The 17,128-nt window shown below is 44.8% G+C and overlaps 1 protein-coding gene across 2 annotated transcripts in view; it reads left to right on the top strand.

The window, feature by feature from the left end:
* The window catches only part of LOC121539250 (ryanodine receptor 3), a 144,213-nt gene extending 129,173 nt beyond the window's left edge, over positions 1 to 15,040 (top strand). The window contains exons 82-103 of one of the 2 annotated variants that reach the window (XM_041847602.2): positions 1,040 to 1,057; positions 1,676 to 1,756; positions 1,916 to 2,004; positions 2,100 to 2,228; positions 2,348 to 2,452; positions 3,199 to 3,280; positions 3,507 to 4,819; positions 6,812 to 6,870; positions 7,076 to 7,247; positions 7,853 to 7,939; positions 8,024 to 8,224; positions 8,532 to 8,662; positions 8,841 to 8,883; positions 9,021 to 9,148; positions 9,251 to 9,311; positions 9,409 to 9,555; positions 9,689 to 9,823; positions 10,520 to 10,676; positions 12,901 to 12,965; positions 13,044 to 13,144; positions 13,799 to 13,850; positions 13,966 to 15,040. In XM_041847602.2, the coding sequence (XP_041703536.2) occupies positions 1,040 to 1,057; positions 1,676 to 1,756; positions 1,916 to 2,004; positions 2,100 to 2,228; positions 2,348 to 2,452; positions 3,199 to 3,280; positions 3,507 to 4,819; positions 6,812 to 6,870; positions 7,076 to 7,247; positions 7,853 to 7,939; positions 8,024 to 8,224; positions 8,532 to 8,662; positions 8,841 to 8,883; positions 9,021 to 9,148; positions 9,251 to 9,311; positions 9,409 to 9,555; positions 9,689 to 9,823; positions 10,520 to 10,676; positions 12,901 to 12,965; positions 13,044 to 13,144; positions 13,799 to 13,850; positions 13,966 to 14,061 (3,452 nt within the window). In that variant the 3' untranslated portion in view covers positions 14,062 to 15,040. Of the gene's footprint in view, positions 1 to 1,039; positions 1,058 to 1,675; positions 1,757 to 1,915; positions 2,005 to 2,099; positions 2,229 to 2,347; positions 2,453 to 3,198; positions 3,281 to 3,506; positions 4,820 to 6,790; positions 6,871 to 7,075; positions 7,248 to 7,852; positions 7,940 to 8,023; positions 8,225 to 8,531; positions 8,663 to 8,840; positions 8,884 to 9,020; positions 9,149 to 9,250; positions 9,312 to 9,408; positions 9,556 to 9,688; positions 9,824 to 10,519; positions 10,677 to 12,900; positions 12,966 to 13,043; positions 13,145 to 13,798; positions 13,851 to 13,965 lie in introns of both variants that reach the window. The other variant, XM_041847601.2, reaches the window with a different exon arrangement.
* The last annotated feature ends 2,088 nt before the right edge of the window (positions 15,041 to 17,128 follow it).

Below are 17,128 nucleotides of genomic sequence, written 5' to 3'. Positions count from 1 at the left end.
TGATTGTTGGTGGCTTGCTCTTACTGCTTGTGCTACAGCCAGTGTCAGTATGTTCCTATTAACAACTTGTTGTACATTCTGAATCTGCCCATAGAGAAACGTAATTCATTAATCAAGATTTACTGTACCCTACTCCATAGTGACAAAGGTAATGTTATGTCAGAACTGTATGTGGAGGCTAGTAATTCCTACAAATGTATGCACAAGCAATAACAGCAGTCCATAAGGATACACCACCTGCCATTACGATTGGTCAGCCGATGTCCAACCCAACAGCTAATGATTGGCCCATGCCTTTTTGTTGTGTTAGAAGGCCTGTGATAGGGCTATTACAGACACATGGTGCAGCATTAGCGTGCCACATTTGCTCTTTTGTTTGTGATGGAAAAGCTAATCTCCATGTCACATATGTCATTGGGTGAGTTCGTTTTGCATGGCCCGGTGCCCCGCGTAGGCGGAGTTTGCACATTTTAGACCATTACATTGGTCCTTAAGTGAAATCTCCACTCACCCAGGGCACCTGGCAATGCAAAACGAGCTGGCCCATTGTGTCTGTGTTCATTATGCAGGTAAACCTGTGCTACTGTATGTTCCTCAGTCACGTGATGTCTGAGCACTGTCTGTCAACAAGATAAAAAACACCAACTCCAAAATAACAGATCTATACACAATGTAAATCACCCATAGAAGGTATTGTATCTAATGGCGTGCATACAGTAAATGGCTATGTTCTCATACACACTCCAGCTCATTCCCACCTCATGTAATCAGGCATAAGTGATGGTGACTGCAGTCCTGTAGTGTTTCTCACCCCTCGTCCAACACCAGTCCTACCAAACTGTGCAGCAGAACCTGTAGACCTACCTACCTGAGACTCTTAACCGCATGTCTACTGTATGTCCAACGCCTAAAGTGATGTAGATATATCTCTCTTCTTCTTCCTTACTTCTTATTGAAACTCAATGTCTTCTCCTTTGCTTATGTCTGCTTTTTTTGTTTGTTTGTTTTTTCTTATAATTTTTTAACTCATCGGTCGCAGTCAACGTGAGTGAGCGGGGTAAATACATGGTTTAGATTCTACTCATTTCGCCATCCTGATTGCTCTCCGTTCAGTTCCCACCTCTTCCCCCTCCCCTCTGTCTGGAATGTGATAATAACCTACTGCTCTGATCTGAAGGAACACATGCATGCTCCAATAAGACATTGGCCTGATTGTTCAAGCCATAGCATTAGACCCAACTGACTCTTACCTCTCTCTCCTCCCATACAAAGTTAGTGCTTGTTGTCTGTGTGGAAACTTTTCTTTCTCTTTATGTTGATATTACTAACCAATATTAATCGATAAAGTCAATTAGTAGTAAGAATACAATTACCAACGCTTTGCTTGTATCTGAAGGACAGAACAACAAAGCTCAGTTTTATTCCTGTTATCCCTCCCTCTATACAGTATGTATATCAAGTCAAAGTGATATGAATGTCTCATAGAGAGCATAATACTTTCATGACAAAGTCTCCTGATCTAGGAGCTTGAGGACTAGACAGCAGCTTTGTGGGGAAGTGAAAGTTATGCTGGCCATGGTGTAAGCTTGTGTTAGATCAAGCTGAGGGGGTCATCTGATTTCTAGCCCCCTCCTAACCAAAGGGGACAGTCGTCAATCTCATCTCCTGTTTCCAGGTTCCAAGGTACTGCAGAATGATGAGTTCACTAAGGATCTCTTTAGGTTTCTGCAACTGCTTTGTGAGGGACACAACAATGGTACGTCGAACACTTTACACAGAACACCTTACGTCAATAATAAGCCTTATCTACTGTAGCCTACTTGTGACAATGTTCAATGTATATCATTACCTTACTCTGCTGATAATAATCCTCTCTAACCATTCATTTGCATTTGACCCCTTTGCCTTTCTTCAGACTTCCAAAACTTCCTGCGGACTCAGACAGGGAACACAACCACAGTAAATATCATCATCAGCACTGTGGACTACCTGCTCCGTCTGCAGGTAAAATACTATCCCCCACCCTCACTCCATATATGCTTTGTGAGTAGTGTCTGTTTATAATGTCCTGTGTTACATGTTGATTTATCCAATATTAGGAATCCATCAGTGATTTTTACTGGTACTACTCTGGGAAAGACATCATGGATGAGGCTGGCCAGCGGAACTTCTCCAAAGCCCTGGCTGTGGCCAAGCAGATCTTCAACTCTCTCACTGAGTACATACAGGTAACACAATACTCTTGGGTTGGAAGAAACTAACCTTCACAGACAGGAATGCATTGTATGGTTAATCATGATGATCAGATCGTCCTGACTATAGTGATGTCTTCTCTGTGTGTCCTCAGGGCCCGTGTATTGGGAACCAGCAGAGTCTGGCCCACAGCAGGCTATGGGATGCAGTGGTGGGCTTCCTGCATGTGTTTGCCAATATGCAGATGAAGCTCTCACAGGTAATACAACTAAGGACCATTTTCTAATCAACTCACTCCTTGTCAACCAGTGGCTCAATATTAGATATATCAATTCAGATATGAAACTGAATAGCATCTGGTTAGTGTGATACAACATCAAACTGTATGTGGATGGAGAGTTCACATCCTGAGTTTCTTACCAATCAGCTGTGTTACCACTAGAGGTCCCTCTTAGTTGAGGGATGTACTCTGCAGCATGCCTGGTTGACAGGCTTTTCTCTCTGCCTAAATTTGAAATGTTATGAAGGCTATATGATCCATCACTCTCACAGCAAGACACCTTAGATATGCTTTGTAGCCAATAACCCAGGTGGGATCAGAATGAAACCTCTCGGACTGTCAGACTGCCTCAGCTTATCTCAGGGTTATCCGGAGGGGCAGGGCTGTTTGCAAGCGGCCAGATTGACAGGGCTGCCGGGCGCGTATTGATTAAGCTAATCAAAGTCCCTCCTCAGAGTTATTGCATGCTGGGGAGGCCCAAAATGAGTCAGCCCCTCCCAGCCATCTGCTCAGGCCAAGCAGAATGACATTAGGCCATGTGCTGATGGATGGCTGGGGCCTAGCGAATCCTACAGGAGCGGGGCCCAGCACTCGCAGAGGGCCTTGATCTCTCCAAATGCCACTCTGGGATATTAGCAGCGGACTGGCCCCTGACAGAGAGCGGCACTAACCTTTATATGGTGCAGGATGTGTCACAATGTTGCTTTTGTTTCCTGTCCCCCCAGGACTCTAGTCAGATTGACTTATTGAAGGAGCTGCTGGACCTGCAGAAGGACATGATCGTGATGATGCTCTCTCTTCTGGAAGGTTCTATTACACCTTTTTATCTCAGTCATGACTCATCATGGAACACATTGTGGCTATCTGATGGTACTGATAGAACGGAGTTAGCTACTAACCATTTTATCCTCTCTAAACAGATGTATTTGCTTGAAATTAAATTGCATGGTATCAAACACCTAGCTGATCTACTCTGACAATTAAATAAGCAGATTGTGTTATGGTTACTGTGTACTTCGCCACCCTCCTACAGGTAATGTTGTCAACGGAACCATTGGCAAACAGATGGTGGACACCCTGGTGGAGTCCTCCAGCAATGTGGAGATGATCCTCAAGTTCTTCGACATGTTCCTCAAACTCAAAGACCTGACCTCCTCGGACAACTTCAAGGAGTACGACCCGGACAGCAAGGGAGTGATCTCCAAGAAGGAGTTCCAGAAGTCTATGGAGAACCAGAAGCAGTACTCCCAGTCGGAGATCGAGTTCCTGCTCTCCTGCGCCGAGGCTGACGAAAATGACATGTTCAACTACGAGGAGTTTGTTGAGCGTTTTCATGAACCGGCCAAGGACATTGGTTTTAACGTGGCGGTCCTGCTCACCAACCTATCAGAACACATGCCTCACGACGCCCGTCTAGCCACCTTCTTGGACCTGGCCGAGAGCGTGATTAACTACTTCGAGCCCTACCTGGGCCGCATCGAGATCATGGGCGGGGCCAAGCGCATCGAGAGGGTCTACTTTGAGATCAGTGAGTCCAGTCGTACGCAGTGGGAGAAGCCCCAGGTCAAAGAGTCCAAGAGACAGTTCATCTTCGACGTGGTCAACGAGGGCGGGGAGAGCGAGAAGATGGAGCTGTTTGTCAACTTCTGTGAGGACACCATCTTTGAGATGCAGCTGGCCTCTCAGATCTCTGAGCCTGACTCAGTGGAGCGTCCCGAGGAGGATGAGGAGGACAGCCAGAGTGTGGAGGAGGAAGAGGAGGAGGAAGAGGAAGAGAGCATGATGGAGTCTCACTCAGCCTTCACCAACTCCTGTGTCTCCATGCGGAAGAACCTGTCCAGCTTCCGCCAGCTGCTCACCTTCAAGAGCATGCGGCGGCAGTACAGGAATTTCAGGAAGATGAGTCTGAGGGAGATGGTCCGAGGCTTCTTCTCCTTCTTCTGGATGATCATCACGGGCCTCTTCCGCTTCCTCTACAACCTGGTGTGGGGCTTCTTCCACATCCTGTGGTCTTCAATGTTTGGTGGGGGCCTGGTGGAGGGGGCCAAGAACATGAAGGTCACAGACATCCTGGGGAACATGCCAGACCCCACACAGTTTGGTATCCATGGCGACGTGCTGGAGGCAGAGAAGATGGAGGCGAGCGAGGCGTTGTCGGTGGCAGAGATGGGCAAGATGGCCCAGGGGGACAAGGCAGAGGCCGACCTGATGGCTGAGCTGCTCAACATCCAAACCAAGAGCCAGGGGGGCAAGCACGCAGCCGAGCCAGGTCTGGGGGACATGGGTGAGGTGGTGGGGGTTGACGCCCCCTCTTTAGCCAGCGCCGTCAAACAGAAGAAGGCCAAGGTCTGTACCTGGATCTCCTCAGAAATCACACATGTTCAGTTTTAGAAAAATAATAATGGTTATCTGTGTAAGATCAGGCCTCTGTAATGTACAGTGGGGAGAACAAGTATTTGATACACTGCCGATTTTGCAGGTTTTCCTACTTACAAAGCATGTAGAGGTCTGTAATTTGTATCATAGGTACACTTCAACTGTGAGAGACGGAATCTAAAACAAAAATCCAGAAAATCACATTGTATGATTTTTAAGTAATTAATATGCATTTTATTGCATGACATAAGTATTTGATCACCTACCAACCAGTAAGAATTCCGGCTCTCACAGACATGTTAGTTTTTCTTTAAGAAGCCCTCCTGTTCTCCACTCATTACCTGTATTAACTGCACCTGTTTGAACTTGTTACCTGTATAAAAGACACCTGTCCACACACTCAATCAAACAGACTCCAACCTCTCCACAATGGCCAAGACCAGAGAGCTGTGTAAGGACATCAGGGATAAAATTGTAGACCTGCACAAGGCTGGGATGGGCCACAGGACAATAGGCAAGCAGCTTGGTGAGAAGGCAACAACTGTTGGCGCAATTATTAGAAAATTGAAGAAATTCAAGATGACGGTCAATCACCCTCGGTCTGGGGCTCCATGCAAGATCTCACCTCGTGGGGCATCAATGATCATGAGGAAGGTGAGGGATCAGCCCAGAACTACACGGCAGGACCTGGTCAATCACCTGAAGAGAGCTGGGACCACAGTCTCAAAGAAAACCATTAGTAACACACTACGCCGTCATGGATTAAAATCCTGCAGCGCACGCAAGATCCCCCTGCTCAAGCCAGCGCATGTCCAGGCCCGTCTGAAGTTTGCCAATGACCATCTGGATGATCCAGAGGAGGAATGGGAAAAGGTAATGTGGTCTGATGAGACAAAAATAGAGCTTTTTGGTCTAAACTCCACTCGCCGTGTTTGGAGGAAGAAGAAGGATGAGTACAACCCCAAGAACACCATCCCAACCGTGAAGCATGGAGGTGGAAACATCATTCTTTGGGGATGCTTTTCTGCAAAGGGGACAGGACGACTGCACCGTATTGAGGGGAGGATGGATGGGGCCATGTATCGCAAGATCTTGGCCAACAACCTCCTTCCCTCAGTAAGAGCATTGAAGATGGGTCGTGGCTGGGTCTTCCAGCATGACAACGACCCGAAACACACAGCCAGGGCAACTAAGAAGTGGCTCCGTAAGAAGCATCTTAAGTTCCTGGAGTGGCCTAGCCAGTCTCCAGACCTGAACCCAATAGAAAATCTTTGGAGGGAGCTGAAAGTCCGTATTGCCCAGCGACAGCCCCGAAACCTGAAGGATCTGGAGAAGGTCTGTATGGAGGAGTGGGCCAAAATCCCTGCTGCAGTGTGTGCAAACCTGGTCAAGACCTACAGGAAACGTATGATCTCTGTAATTGCAAACAAAGGTTTCTGTACCAAATATTAAGTTCTGCTTTTCTGATGTATCAAATACTTATGTCATGCAATAAAATGCAAATTAATTACTTAAAAATCATACAATGTGATTTTCTGGATTTTTGTTTTAGATTCCGTCTCTCACAGTTGAAGTGTACCTATGATAAAAATTACAGACCTCTACATGCTTTGTAAGTAGGAAAACCTGCAAAATCGGCAGTGTATCAAATACTTGTTCTCCCCACTGTATATGCCATCTAATGGTAAGGTGTGAAAATGAGCTGTACACTCTTAGTAAAAAAAAGTGCTATCTAGAACCTTAAAGGGTTCTTCGGCTGTCCCCATAGGAGAACACTTTGCAGAACCCTTTTGGGTTCCATGTAGAACCCTTTCTACAGAGGGTTCTACATGGAACCCAAAAGGGTCCTGCCTAGAAACAAAAAGGATTCTACCTGGAAACAAAAATAGTTATATTGGGACAGTCGAAGAACCCTTTGGAACCCTTTTGTATTTTAACCAGGATTCCATGTGTATCTTGAAGGAGGCTGCTACTAAGGAGCCTGCCAATGGAGATCACGAAGCCGAACCAGAGAAGGCAGAGTGAGTGGTCTCATAAAGTCCTTGATCCTTGATATGATGTGATGTGATTGCACCTGATTTGATTCCCAGTGTGAACACGATATTCCCTACCAGGCTCAGCCCTATGATCATTTGTTTTGCTCCTGGTGGTAACTGAACTGATTTGTTGATGGTGCTTGTTGTCTGTCTGTCTGTGTAAACCCACGGTGTGTGTTTGTATCTGCAGCCCAGAGGACGAGGAGAAGAAGGACAAGGACAAAGCGGAGACTCCACCTGAGCCCCCACCAGAAGAGGAGAAGAAGGCCCCCAAGAAGAGACCGGGACTGAAGAAAGAGCCCCCAGAGGCATTCATGGCCAGATTCTTCTCTGGCCTGGAGATCTACCAGACCAAGATGTTGGTGAGAACACTCACACCATTCTGTTGAGCCCTGTAATCACAACAGTACATTCAGGTTTTTGCTGTTGCATATGACACATATGTGTGAATAATATACACTGAGTGTGCAAAACCTTAGGAACACCTGCTCTTTCCATGACATAGACTGACCAGGTGAAAGCTATGATCCCTTATTGATGTCACCTGTTAAATCCACTTCAATCAGTGTAGATGAAGGAGACGAGACAGATGAAATCATAATTTTTAAGCCTTGAGACAATTGAGACATGGATTGTGTATGTGTGCTATTCAGAGGGTGAATGGGCAAGACAAAATATTGAATGGGGTATGGTAATAGGTGCCAGGCGTACCGGTTTGAGTTTGTCAAGAACTGCAACGCTGCTGGGTTTTACACACTCAACAGTTTCCTGTGTGTATCAAGAATGGTCCACCACTCAAAGGACATCCAGCCAACTTGACAACTGTGGGAAGCATTGGAGTCAACATGGGCCAGCATCCTTGTGCAACGCTTTTGACACCTTGTAGAGTCCATGCCCCGATGAATTGAGGATGTTCTGAGGGCAACAGGGGGGTGCAACTCAGTGTATACCTGTATGTGTTTTGCAGAACTATCTGGCCAGAAACTTCTACAACCTGCGTTTCTTGGCGTTGTTCGTTGCTTTCGCCATCAACTTTATTCTGCTCTTCTACAAAGTAAGTCAAACCCGATCGAATCAAATAGAGCACAGTGGTACTATTGGGCTGTTATGGATATAAACTGAGTGTGTGTTGTGTCAGGTGACTGGTGATGACGGGGATGACAATGATCCAGACCCCTGGAACGGTGGTGGAGGTACTGATGAAGAGGAGGATGAAGGTGGGATGGAGTATTTTGTCCTCCAGGAGAGCACAGGCTACATGGCACCTACCCTACGCTTCCTGGCCATACTACACACAGTCATCTCTTTCCTGTGTGTGGTGGGATACTACTACCTGAAGGTACATTTTGCGAACACACACACATACAGATAACTAACTCATCCACACCGACATCTTTGTAGTATCCCTAGAGAATGTATTTTCCATCATTATAATGGACTAGTAATTAATACTTAAATATAACACTTTTCCAAGTGGTCAAAGTCCTTTATATTGTAATATGGGAACTAATTTACCACCAATACATATTTCCCCTTTTTCTGAAGGTGTATTTGGAGAAGTAATCATCAGTGTGATGATATTATCTCCAGACAGTGCCCTGTGGAGCTGTGATCTAATGTTCCATCTCTCTGTCTGTGTCCCCAAGGTGCCCCTGACGGTGTTCAAGAGGGAGAAGGAGATCGCCAGGAAGCTGGAGTTTGACGGCCTCTACATCACAGAGCAGCCGTCAGACGATGACATCAAAGGACAGTGGGACCGCCTTGTCATTAACACCCCGTGAGTCATACAGAGCACGACCATTATCATCACCGCAAACTAGAATCATCACCACTTTGCTATTTGATTGTAGTATTCAGATTGTGGATTGATTGTTTACACCAGGGTTTTTGTTTGTAACTCTTTCTCATGTAAATCCTTCATGTGATAATTATATTTTCCATCCTCTTTTGTGTAGTTCCTTCCCTAATAACTACTGGGACAAGTTTGTGAAACGCAAGGTAAGTAGATGGTATTTAATTCATTCTTGTTGGACTTGAAATGTATATTCACCAGATCAATACGACTTGAGCATGCACATACTATTACTACTATTTACTCTCAGTTTCTCCTTGTTATCTTGGCCTGCTGCTGTTAGGTGATCAATAAGTATGGAGATCTGTATGGAGCAGAGAGGATAGCAGAGCTGCTGGGGCTGGATAAGAGTGCTCTGGACTTCAACCCCACAGAGGAGACAGTGGTGAAGGAGGCATCGCTGGTGTCCTGGTGAGACTCTGGGAGAGTGGCCTATAATACAATAATTGGGTTAGCATACACAGAGTGAAGTCACAAACAATACCATTCACATCATTCCACCTCTTTTGACAGGTTGAGCTCTGTCGACACCAAGTACCAATGCTGGAAAATGGGTGTGGTGTTTACAGACAATGTGAGTGTGCTACATTTACAATGAACATAATTTGGTATATGATAACAACATATTATTGACTTGATCTGACTGATTTCTATGTTGTGTGTCCCGGCAGTCGTTCCTGTACCTGGTGTGGTACACCACCATGTCCATCCTGGGTCACTACAACAACTTCTTCTTTGCTGCCCATCTGCTGGACATCGCCATGGGCTTCAAGACCCTCCGGACCATACTGTCCTCAGTCACCCACAATGGCAAACAGGTGGGTGGATGCAGTTTGACCACCAGGCAGCAGGGGTCAGTGCTGAGTCAGAGATCTAGTTCTGCCCTGGTATTAACCGTGGAGATAAAGGACATCACAGTGGTAGTAACCTGAGGTATTCTCTATGTGTCAGCTGGTTCTGACTGTAGGTCTACTGGCGGTGGTGGTCTATCTGTACACTGTGGTGGCCTTCAATTTCTTCCGCAAGTTCTACAACAAGAGTGAGGATGAGAACCTGCCGGACATGAAGTGTGACGACATGATGACTGTGAGTCCCTGGATTTTTAAAACTAAAATCATAATGTAGAGGCCACATTATAAAAAACAAATAAAATAATTGATAAAACAGTTCTCAACAATATTTTAAATAAGGCCTAACCATCCTGTTTGCTGCCTTTTGAGTGGGTCTATTCTACTTCCATCTATCCTGTGGCTGAAACCTCACTCTCTCTCTCTCACCTTCTCTCACTCTCTCTCTCACCTTCTCTCTCTCTCTCTCTCACCTTCTCACTCTCTCTCACCTTCTCTCTCTCTCTCTCACCTTCTCTCTGTCTCTCTCTCACCTTCTCTCTGTCTCTCTCTCACCTTCTCTCACTCTCTCTCTCACCTTCTCTCTCTCTCTCTCTCACCTTCTCTCTCTCTCTCTCTCACCTTCTCTCTCTCTCTCTCTCTCTCTCTCTCTCTCTCTCTCTCTCTCTCTCACCTTCTCACTCTCTCTCACCTTCTCTCTCTCTCTCACCTTCTCTCTGTCTCTCTCTCACCTTCTCTCTGTCTCTCTCTCACCTTCTCTCTCTCTCTCTCACCTTCTCTCTGTCTCTCTCTCACCTTCTCTCTGTCTCTCTCTCACCTTCTCTTTGTCTCTCTCTCACCTTCTCTCTGTCTCTCTCTCACCTTCTCTCTGTCTCTCTCTCACCTTCTCTCTGTCTCTCTCTCACCTTCTCTCTGTCTCTCTCTCCTCCATCAGTGCTACCTGTTTCACATGTATGTTGGTGTGAGGGCAGGGGGTGGCATCGGAGATGAGATCGAGGACCCTGCGGGCGACCCGTACGAGCTCTACCGCATCCTCTTCGACATCACCTTCTTCTTCTTTGTCATCGTCATCCTGCTGGCCATCATCCAGGGTACGTACTGTACTGGTCTGGCTCACAGGGGGCAGTATCGGGGACAGCGACGGGGACCAGGGTGAGACCCAGCAGGGTCAAAGTCACTCTGGCTCCCTGGTGTCAAAGTCACCCTGCTCTCTGGTGTCAAAGTCACCCTGCTCCTTGTGGGCTGGAAGGGGCTGTGGAAAGGGCCGTGCAGGGAAGGGATTAATCACCCACAGAGAGAGACCCACATCTCTGTCCACCGGGCCCTGGGAGCAGACAGACTGACAGACTCCCTCCTACACAGTAATGTTCCTCTCACAGTCAGACAGAATCAAACTGTCCAATGGTTCTTCCACCTCAGACCGAGACAATCAGTCAGCCTCATGTGTCTCCCACAGACACACTCAAACTGTCTACTCGCCTCACGGTCATTCACCAGAACACAGAGACAGATACAGATGTAGCCTGTACCTTAAAACAGAGTAATGCTGCTTCCCGTAGTCAGAAGCTTTTCAATGCTAGGGCATTAAGATGGCGCCGGAGAAGATGGCTGCCGTTTTACAGCCCTCTAACCAATTGTACTATTATGTGTGTTTTTTCGCATTATTTGTAATTTATTCTGTACATAATGTTTCTCCATCGTCTCTTATAACCAAAAAGAGCTTCTGGATATCAGGACAGCGATTACTCACCTCGTATTGGACGAAGATTTTTTCTTCAACGAGTCGGACGCGAAGGATATCCTACAGACACCCGACAAGGCCCAAATCCCTGTCATTCGCAGGAGAAAGAGACAGAGATATCGTGGACGTAGGTCGACTTGTAAGGATCCGAAGGCGAGCGAGTAAACTGCCTCTTCCATCAATCCTATTAGCCAATGTTCAATCATTTGAAAATAAATTAGATGACCTAAGATTACGGTTATCCTACCAATGGGACATTAAAAACTGTAATATCTTATGTTTTACCGAGTCGTGGCTGAACGACGACATGGATAACATACAGCTGACGGGATATACGCTACATCGGCAGGATAGAACGGCTGACTCCGGTAAGACAATGGGTGGCGGTCTGTGTATATTTGTAAACAACAGCTGGTGCACAAAATAAAATACTAAGGAAGTCTCGAGGTTTTGCTCTCCTGAGGTAGAGTATCTTATGATAAGCTGTAGACCACACTATTTACCAAGAGAGTTTTCATCTATATTTTTCATAGCTGTCTATTTACCACCACAAACCAATGCTGGCATTAAGATTGCACTCAATGAGCTGTATAAGGCCATAAGTAAACAGGAAAACGCTCATCCAGAGGCAGCGCTCCTAGTGGCCGGGGACTTTAATGCAGGGAAACTTAAATCCGTTCTACTTAATTTCTACCAGCATGTTAAATGTGCAACCAGAGGAAAAAAAACTCTAGACCACCTTTACTCCACACACAGAGACGCATACAAAGCTCTCCCTCGCCCTCCATTTGACAAATCTGACCATAACTATATCCTCCTGATTCCTGCTTATAAGCAAAAACTAAAGCAGGAAGCACCAGTGACTCGGTTAATAAAAAAGTGGTCAGATGACGCAGATGCTAAGCTACAGGACTGTTTTGCTAGCACAGACTGGAACATGTTCTGGGATTCTCCAGATAGCATTGAGGAGTACACCACGTCAGTCACTGGCTTCATCAATAAGTGCATCGATGACGTCGTCCCAACAGTGACCGTACGTACATACCCCAACCAGAAGCCATGGATTACAGGCAACATCCGCACTAAACTAAAGGGTAGAGCTGCCGCTTTCAAGGAGTGGGACTCTTATAAGAAATCCCGATATGCCCTCAGACGAAACATCAAACATCAAAATGCATAGTCACTTTAACTCTACCCACATGTACATATTACCTCAACTACCTCAACTAGCCGGTGCCCCGTACATTGACTCTGCACCGGTACCCCCCTGTATATAGCCTCCCTACTGTTATTATATTTTACTTCTGCTCTTTTTTTCTCAACACTTTTTTGTTGTTGTTGTTTTATTTTACTTTTTTATTAAAAAATAAATGCATTGTTGGTTAAGGGCTGTAAGTAAGCATTTCACGGTAATGTCTACACCTGTATTTGGCGCATGTGGCAATTTTATTTTATTTTATTTGAACCATCAAGTATTTTACACTGCAATGCAAAAAGCCAGGGGGGAAGCAGAATTGCGTTAAATTGCCCTGTCCATGAAGAGACATGCTCACTGTTGGTTGTTGTGGCTGCAGGTCTGATAATTGATGCTTTTGGAGAGCTGAGAGACCAACAGGAGCAAGTGAAAGAGGATATGGAGGTGAGAGACTTTGGTTTGCATCTATAGTGCAGGTCAGCAGAGGACAATTTTTGAATATATTATCTATTTTTTTCTCAGACCAAATGTTTCATCTGTGGCATCGGTAATGACTACTTTGACACGACGCCTCACGGCTTTGAGACACACACCTTACAAGAGCACAACTTGGCCAACTACCTGTGAGTATCCCTCTGTATCTAGACTGGATGTAACCCAGCACTTTAAAGCTAGACTTTTTCGTCTGAAGTATCAATTAGCCGACATGTCTTTTGTCTTCCTGCATCTTTATACCAACTTGTTTACTATTACGTCACCTGATTGATGGCTTTTACACAACAGTAGATGGTATCTGGTATCTGTGCCCAAGTTAAAATACCAGCAGTGCCTCATAGTGCCAGCCTCCTTCCCCCTCTAGGAGCTCAGTGCTCATCTATTGTTTATCTGTGTGAGTTAGCTGGACAATAGGAAGCCATGTGGCCTTAATCTGCCCGCTTAGTCAGCTGGAGGAGGCTGTGACGCTAACCTCATTAGCTCATGCTGTTTAAGCTGGTTGGAAAATAGGTGTGTGATATTCTCTCATGCATCGTACATTTTGATTTGGTGGTGGACAGACTCAATAATCTGATTGTTGCTCTATGCTTGAGGATAGGACACGTGGATGATTGATAAGATCATCAAGAACTATAACATTATGCTTGAGTTAGCCTTTTATTCCCTCCTGCTATATCTATTTGTAGTTCTGAAAAGGTCAGTTCTTTGAATGTTGAATGATACTAGTGAACCATGACCGTGGATAAGTGGTAATTTTCATGTCTCGCCATTTTGCTTGACAGGTTTTTCCTGATGTACCTTATCAACAAAGATGAAACAGAACACACTGGCCAGGTATGGAGCTTGTTACCCTTTTGTCCCCTTTGTCCTGAGAAAATGTTGCTTGTCATTTCAGGAACCAAAGGTTACTATATATTGACCAGTCTGTTTGTCTGTCTGCTTCCTCCAGGAGTCATACGTGTGGAAGATGTACCAGGAGAGGCAATGGGACTTTTTCCCTGCTGGAGACTGTTTCAGAAAGCAGTATGAGGATCAGCTTGGATAGAGCTGACAGACAGGATTGCAGTCCTACAGAGAGCCACTCCAGGTCCACTCCCACTTCCTCTTAACAGCTGAGGACGGTTGGTAACCATTCACCGCCTATTGCCTCCTCGAAATGTGTGAGACTTACTAGAGGAGAGGGGAGATGCTATCTTTCGTATAACGGAATAACCAGTTTCACATCAACATCAAATGTACCTGTACATGTTACCTTTGGTACAGTGCCAACCTCCAAGAGAGTGACTTTATTTCAACCTGCCCAGACATTTGATTTCAGTTTGGTACTATTTTTTCATTGTTTTTTGACAACGTGTTGCCTTTTCCTCCACATAACCCCAAACCATTGCACAAATGTTTGTCTTTTTGAGAAACACTGGGTTGTGTGGGGTTATGGGACAACGTGTGAGTCTGGGCCCATCCTAATATGCACAAGAATACTACTTCAATATTTCAAGAATGTTGAAAATTAAAATGACACTTATGCCAAAAGATAGGGGGAATAGATTTATACAGAGAGCAAATGTGATTTAAGAAAGTTTTTTAAATGTTGTTACAGTAACGTGCATGCAGAGATTAAGTATTGAATATAGAGGACTTGACCAGGTGAAGGGTTTTAGTATATGATGAAGTGCCTTATCTACATTACGACAGAGCTATGCAAAACTGTGTGTTTTTCTTTCTGAGATGGAAGTGCAGTAGTTTTCCTGGATAGCTGTTCAGAGTCATTCATTAGTTTGTGGCTTATGTTTTTCATTTGAAAAAGTATGAACAGTGTTGAGTTTTTTGCCAACTGCAGCATCCTAACTGCAAATGTACATGGTACAAAGAGCTTAAATGACACACGTCTAAGTATATCACATGTCAGAATTTATTAAACACCAAAAAAAAAAAAAATGCTATTGTATGGCCATTTGTATGTAGTAACGTTGCTGAACCGTGCATTTTTTCTGAAGAAAAATAAATAAAGAAATGAATGCAATTAATGGAGTCTCTTCACACTGTTTATTTTAGGATTTTATACTTATTTTTTTGCTATTGTTAAGGACAGAGGACAGTTGAAGTCGGAAGTTTACATACACTTAGGTTGGAGTCATTAAAACTTGTTTTTCAACCACTCCACAAATGTCTTGTTAACAAACTATAGTTTTGGCAAGTCGGTTAGGACATCTACTTTGTGCATGACAAAAGTAATTTTTCCAACAATTGATTATTTCACTTATACAGTGAGGGAAAAAAGTATTTGATCCCCTGCTGATTTTGTACGTTTGCCCACTGACAAAGAAATGATCAGTCTATAATTTTAATGGTAGGTTTATTTGAACAGTGATAGACAGAATAACATCAAAAAATCCAGAAAAACGCATGTCAAAAATGTTATAAATTGATTTGCATTTTAATGAGGGAAATAAGTATTTGACCCCTCTGCAAAACATGCCTTAGTACTTGGTGGCAAAACCCTTGTTGGCAATCACAGAGGTCAGACGTTTCTTGTAGTTGGCCACCAGGTTTGCACACATCTCAGGAGGGATTTTGTCCCACTCCTCTTTGCAGATCTTCTCCAAGTCATTAAGGTTTCGAGGCTGACGTTTGGCAACTCGAACCTTCAGCTCCCTCCACAGATTTTCTATGGGATTAAGGTCTGGAGACTGGCTAGGCCACTCCAGGACCTTAACCCTCCCGTTGTCCTAGGGTCAAAATGACCCGCCACTGTGTTGAACCAACTTTATTTAATTTTTATATTTTTTGGATCATTTGTGAGAAGGAGGCAGTGAGACTTTAAAGAAAGTATCACTGCCTCCTTCTCACAAATGATCCAAAAAATATAAAAATTTAATAAAGTTGGTTCAACACAGTGGCGGGTCATTTTGACCCTAGGACAACGGAAGGGTTAATGTGCTTCTTCTTGAGCCACTCCTTTGTTGCCTTGGCCGTGTGTTTTGGGTCATTGTCATGCTGGAATACCCATCCACGACCCATTTTCAATGCCCTGGCTGAGGGAAGGAGGTTCTCACCCAAGATTTGACGGTACATGGCCCCGTCCATCGTCCCTTTGATGCGGTGAAGTTGTCCTGTCCCCTTAGCAGAAAAACACCCCCAAAGCATAATGTTTCCACCTCCATGTTTGACAGTGGGGATGGTGTTCTTGGGGTCATAGGCAGCATTCCTCCTCCTACAAACACGGCGAGTTGAGTTGATGCCAAAGAGCTCCATTTTGCTACAGAGTATTGTTGGTCAGTACTTGTCCAGTCGTAGCTGGGTGCAGGGGGCATGCAGGACATCAGCAGGCTGGCTCCCTGCCTTGGCCGATGGGAGTTTTATCCATATTACCCACGTTGCCACCTGTCAGTTCGTATTATGTCCCTCCCACCTCAGTACCACACTGGGCTGCAGCCTGGCATCCCTCTTAGCACACAGCCATCCCTCTAACCAGCCTTACCACCTCTGACATGTTTTTAAATCAATGTAGGTGAAGCTTTCTAAAGAGTGAATTACCATATCAAAATCCCTGAAATTATAACAGTGTTCAATAATTAGACATAATGAGAGCAGCAGGAAACCATTCTGGCTAATTTAAAATATTGTTGAAGCGATTAAATTACCGGAGACAAATTATACCCATGAAATGTTAATTCTCCATTTCAATCCTTTTGTGTTTAATTGTCTCAGTCTGAGGTCCCAGCAGTTGTTGATATTGTGTGTGTGTGAAATGATGGTTGTGAAAACAGTGCCATGGTAGGGGGGCTCATCTCCTTCTCTGTGGTGGAATCATTAGTTCTGTAATGACACACTGCTATTAAGCTGAATCCTCAATTAAACTGTCATCCTGAGAGAGCCATTTAATTAACTGATCGAATGTGGAGACCTTGGAGACATACAGTATGACTGGCTATGGCTATGCTGTCCACAGCAGAATGTATTTATTGTGTATAACAGACCATTGTCCTTCTCTCGCATGAAACAAGGGCAAGCCCACCTCCACCACCACGACATGACACAGAGAACATGAAGATTCAAAGCACCTGCTACACGGCCCATTTCAGAGTACCTAAACCTGCAACTAAGAACAGCCT

This window comes from Coregonus clupeaformis, chromosome 25 (assembly GCF_020615455.1).
Source record: "Coregonus clupeaformis isolate EN_2021a chromosome 25, ASM2061545v1, whole genome shotgun sequence".
Taxonomy (NCBI): domain Eukaryota; kingdom Metazoa; phylum Chordata; class Actinopteri; order Salmoniformes; family Salmonidae; genus Coregonus; species Coregonus clupeaformis.
Note: the sequence above shows the minus strand (reverse complement) of the source record. Positions and strands in the feature narration are given on the sequence as shown.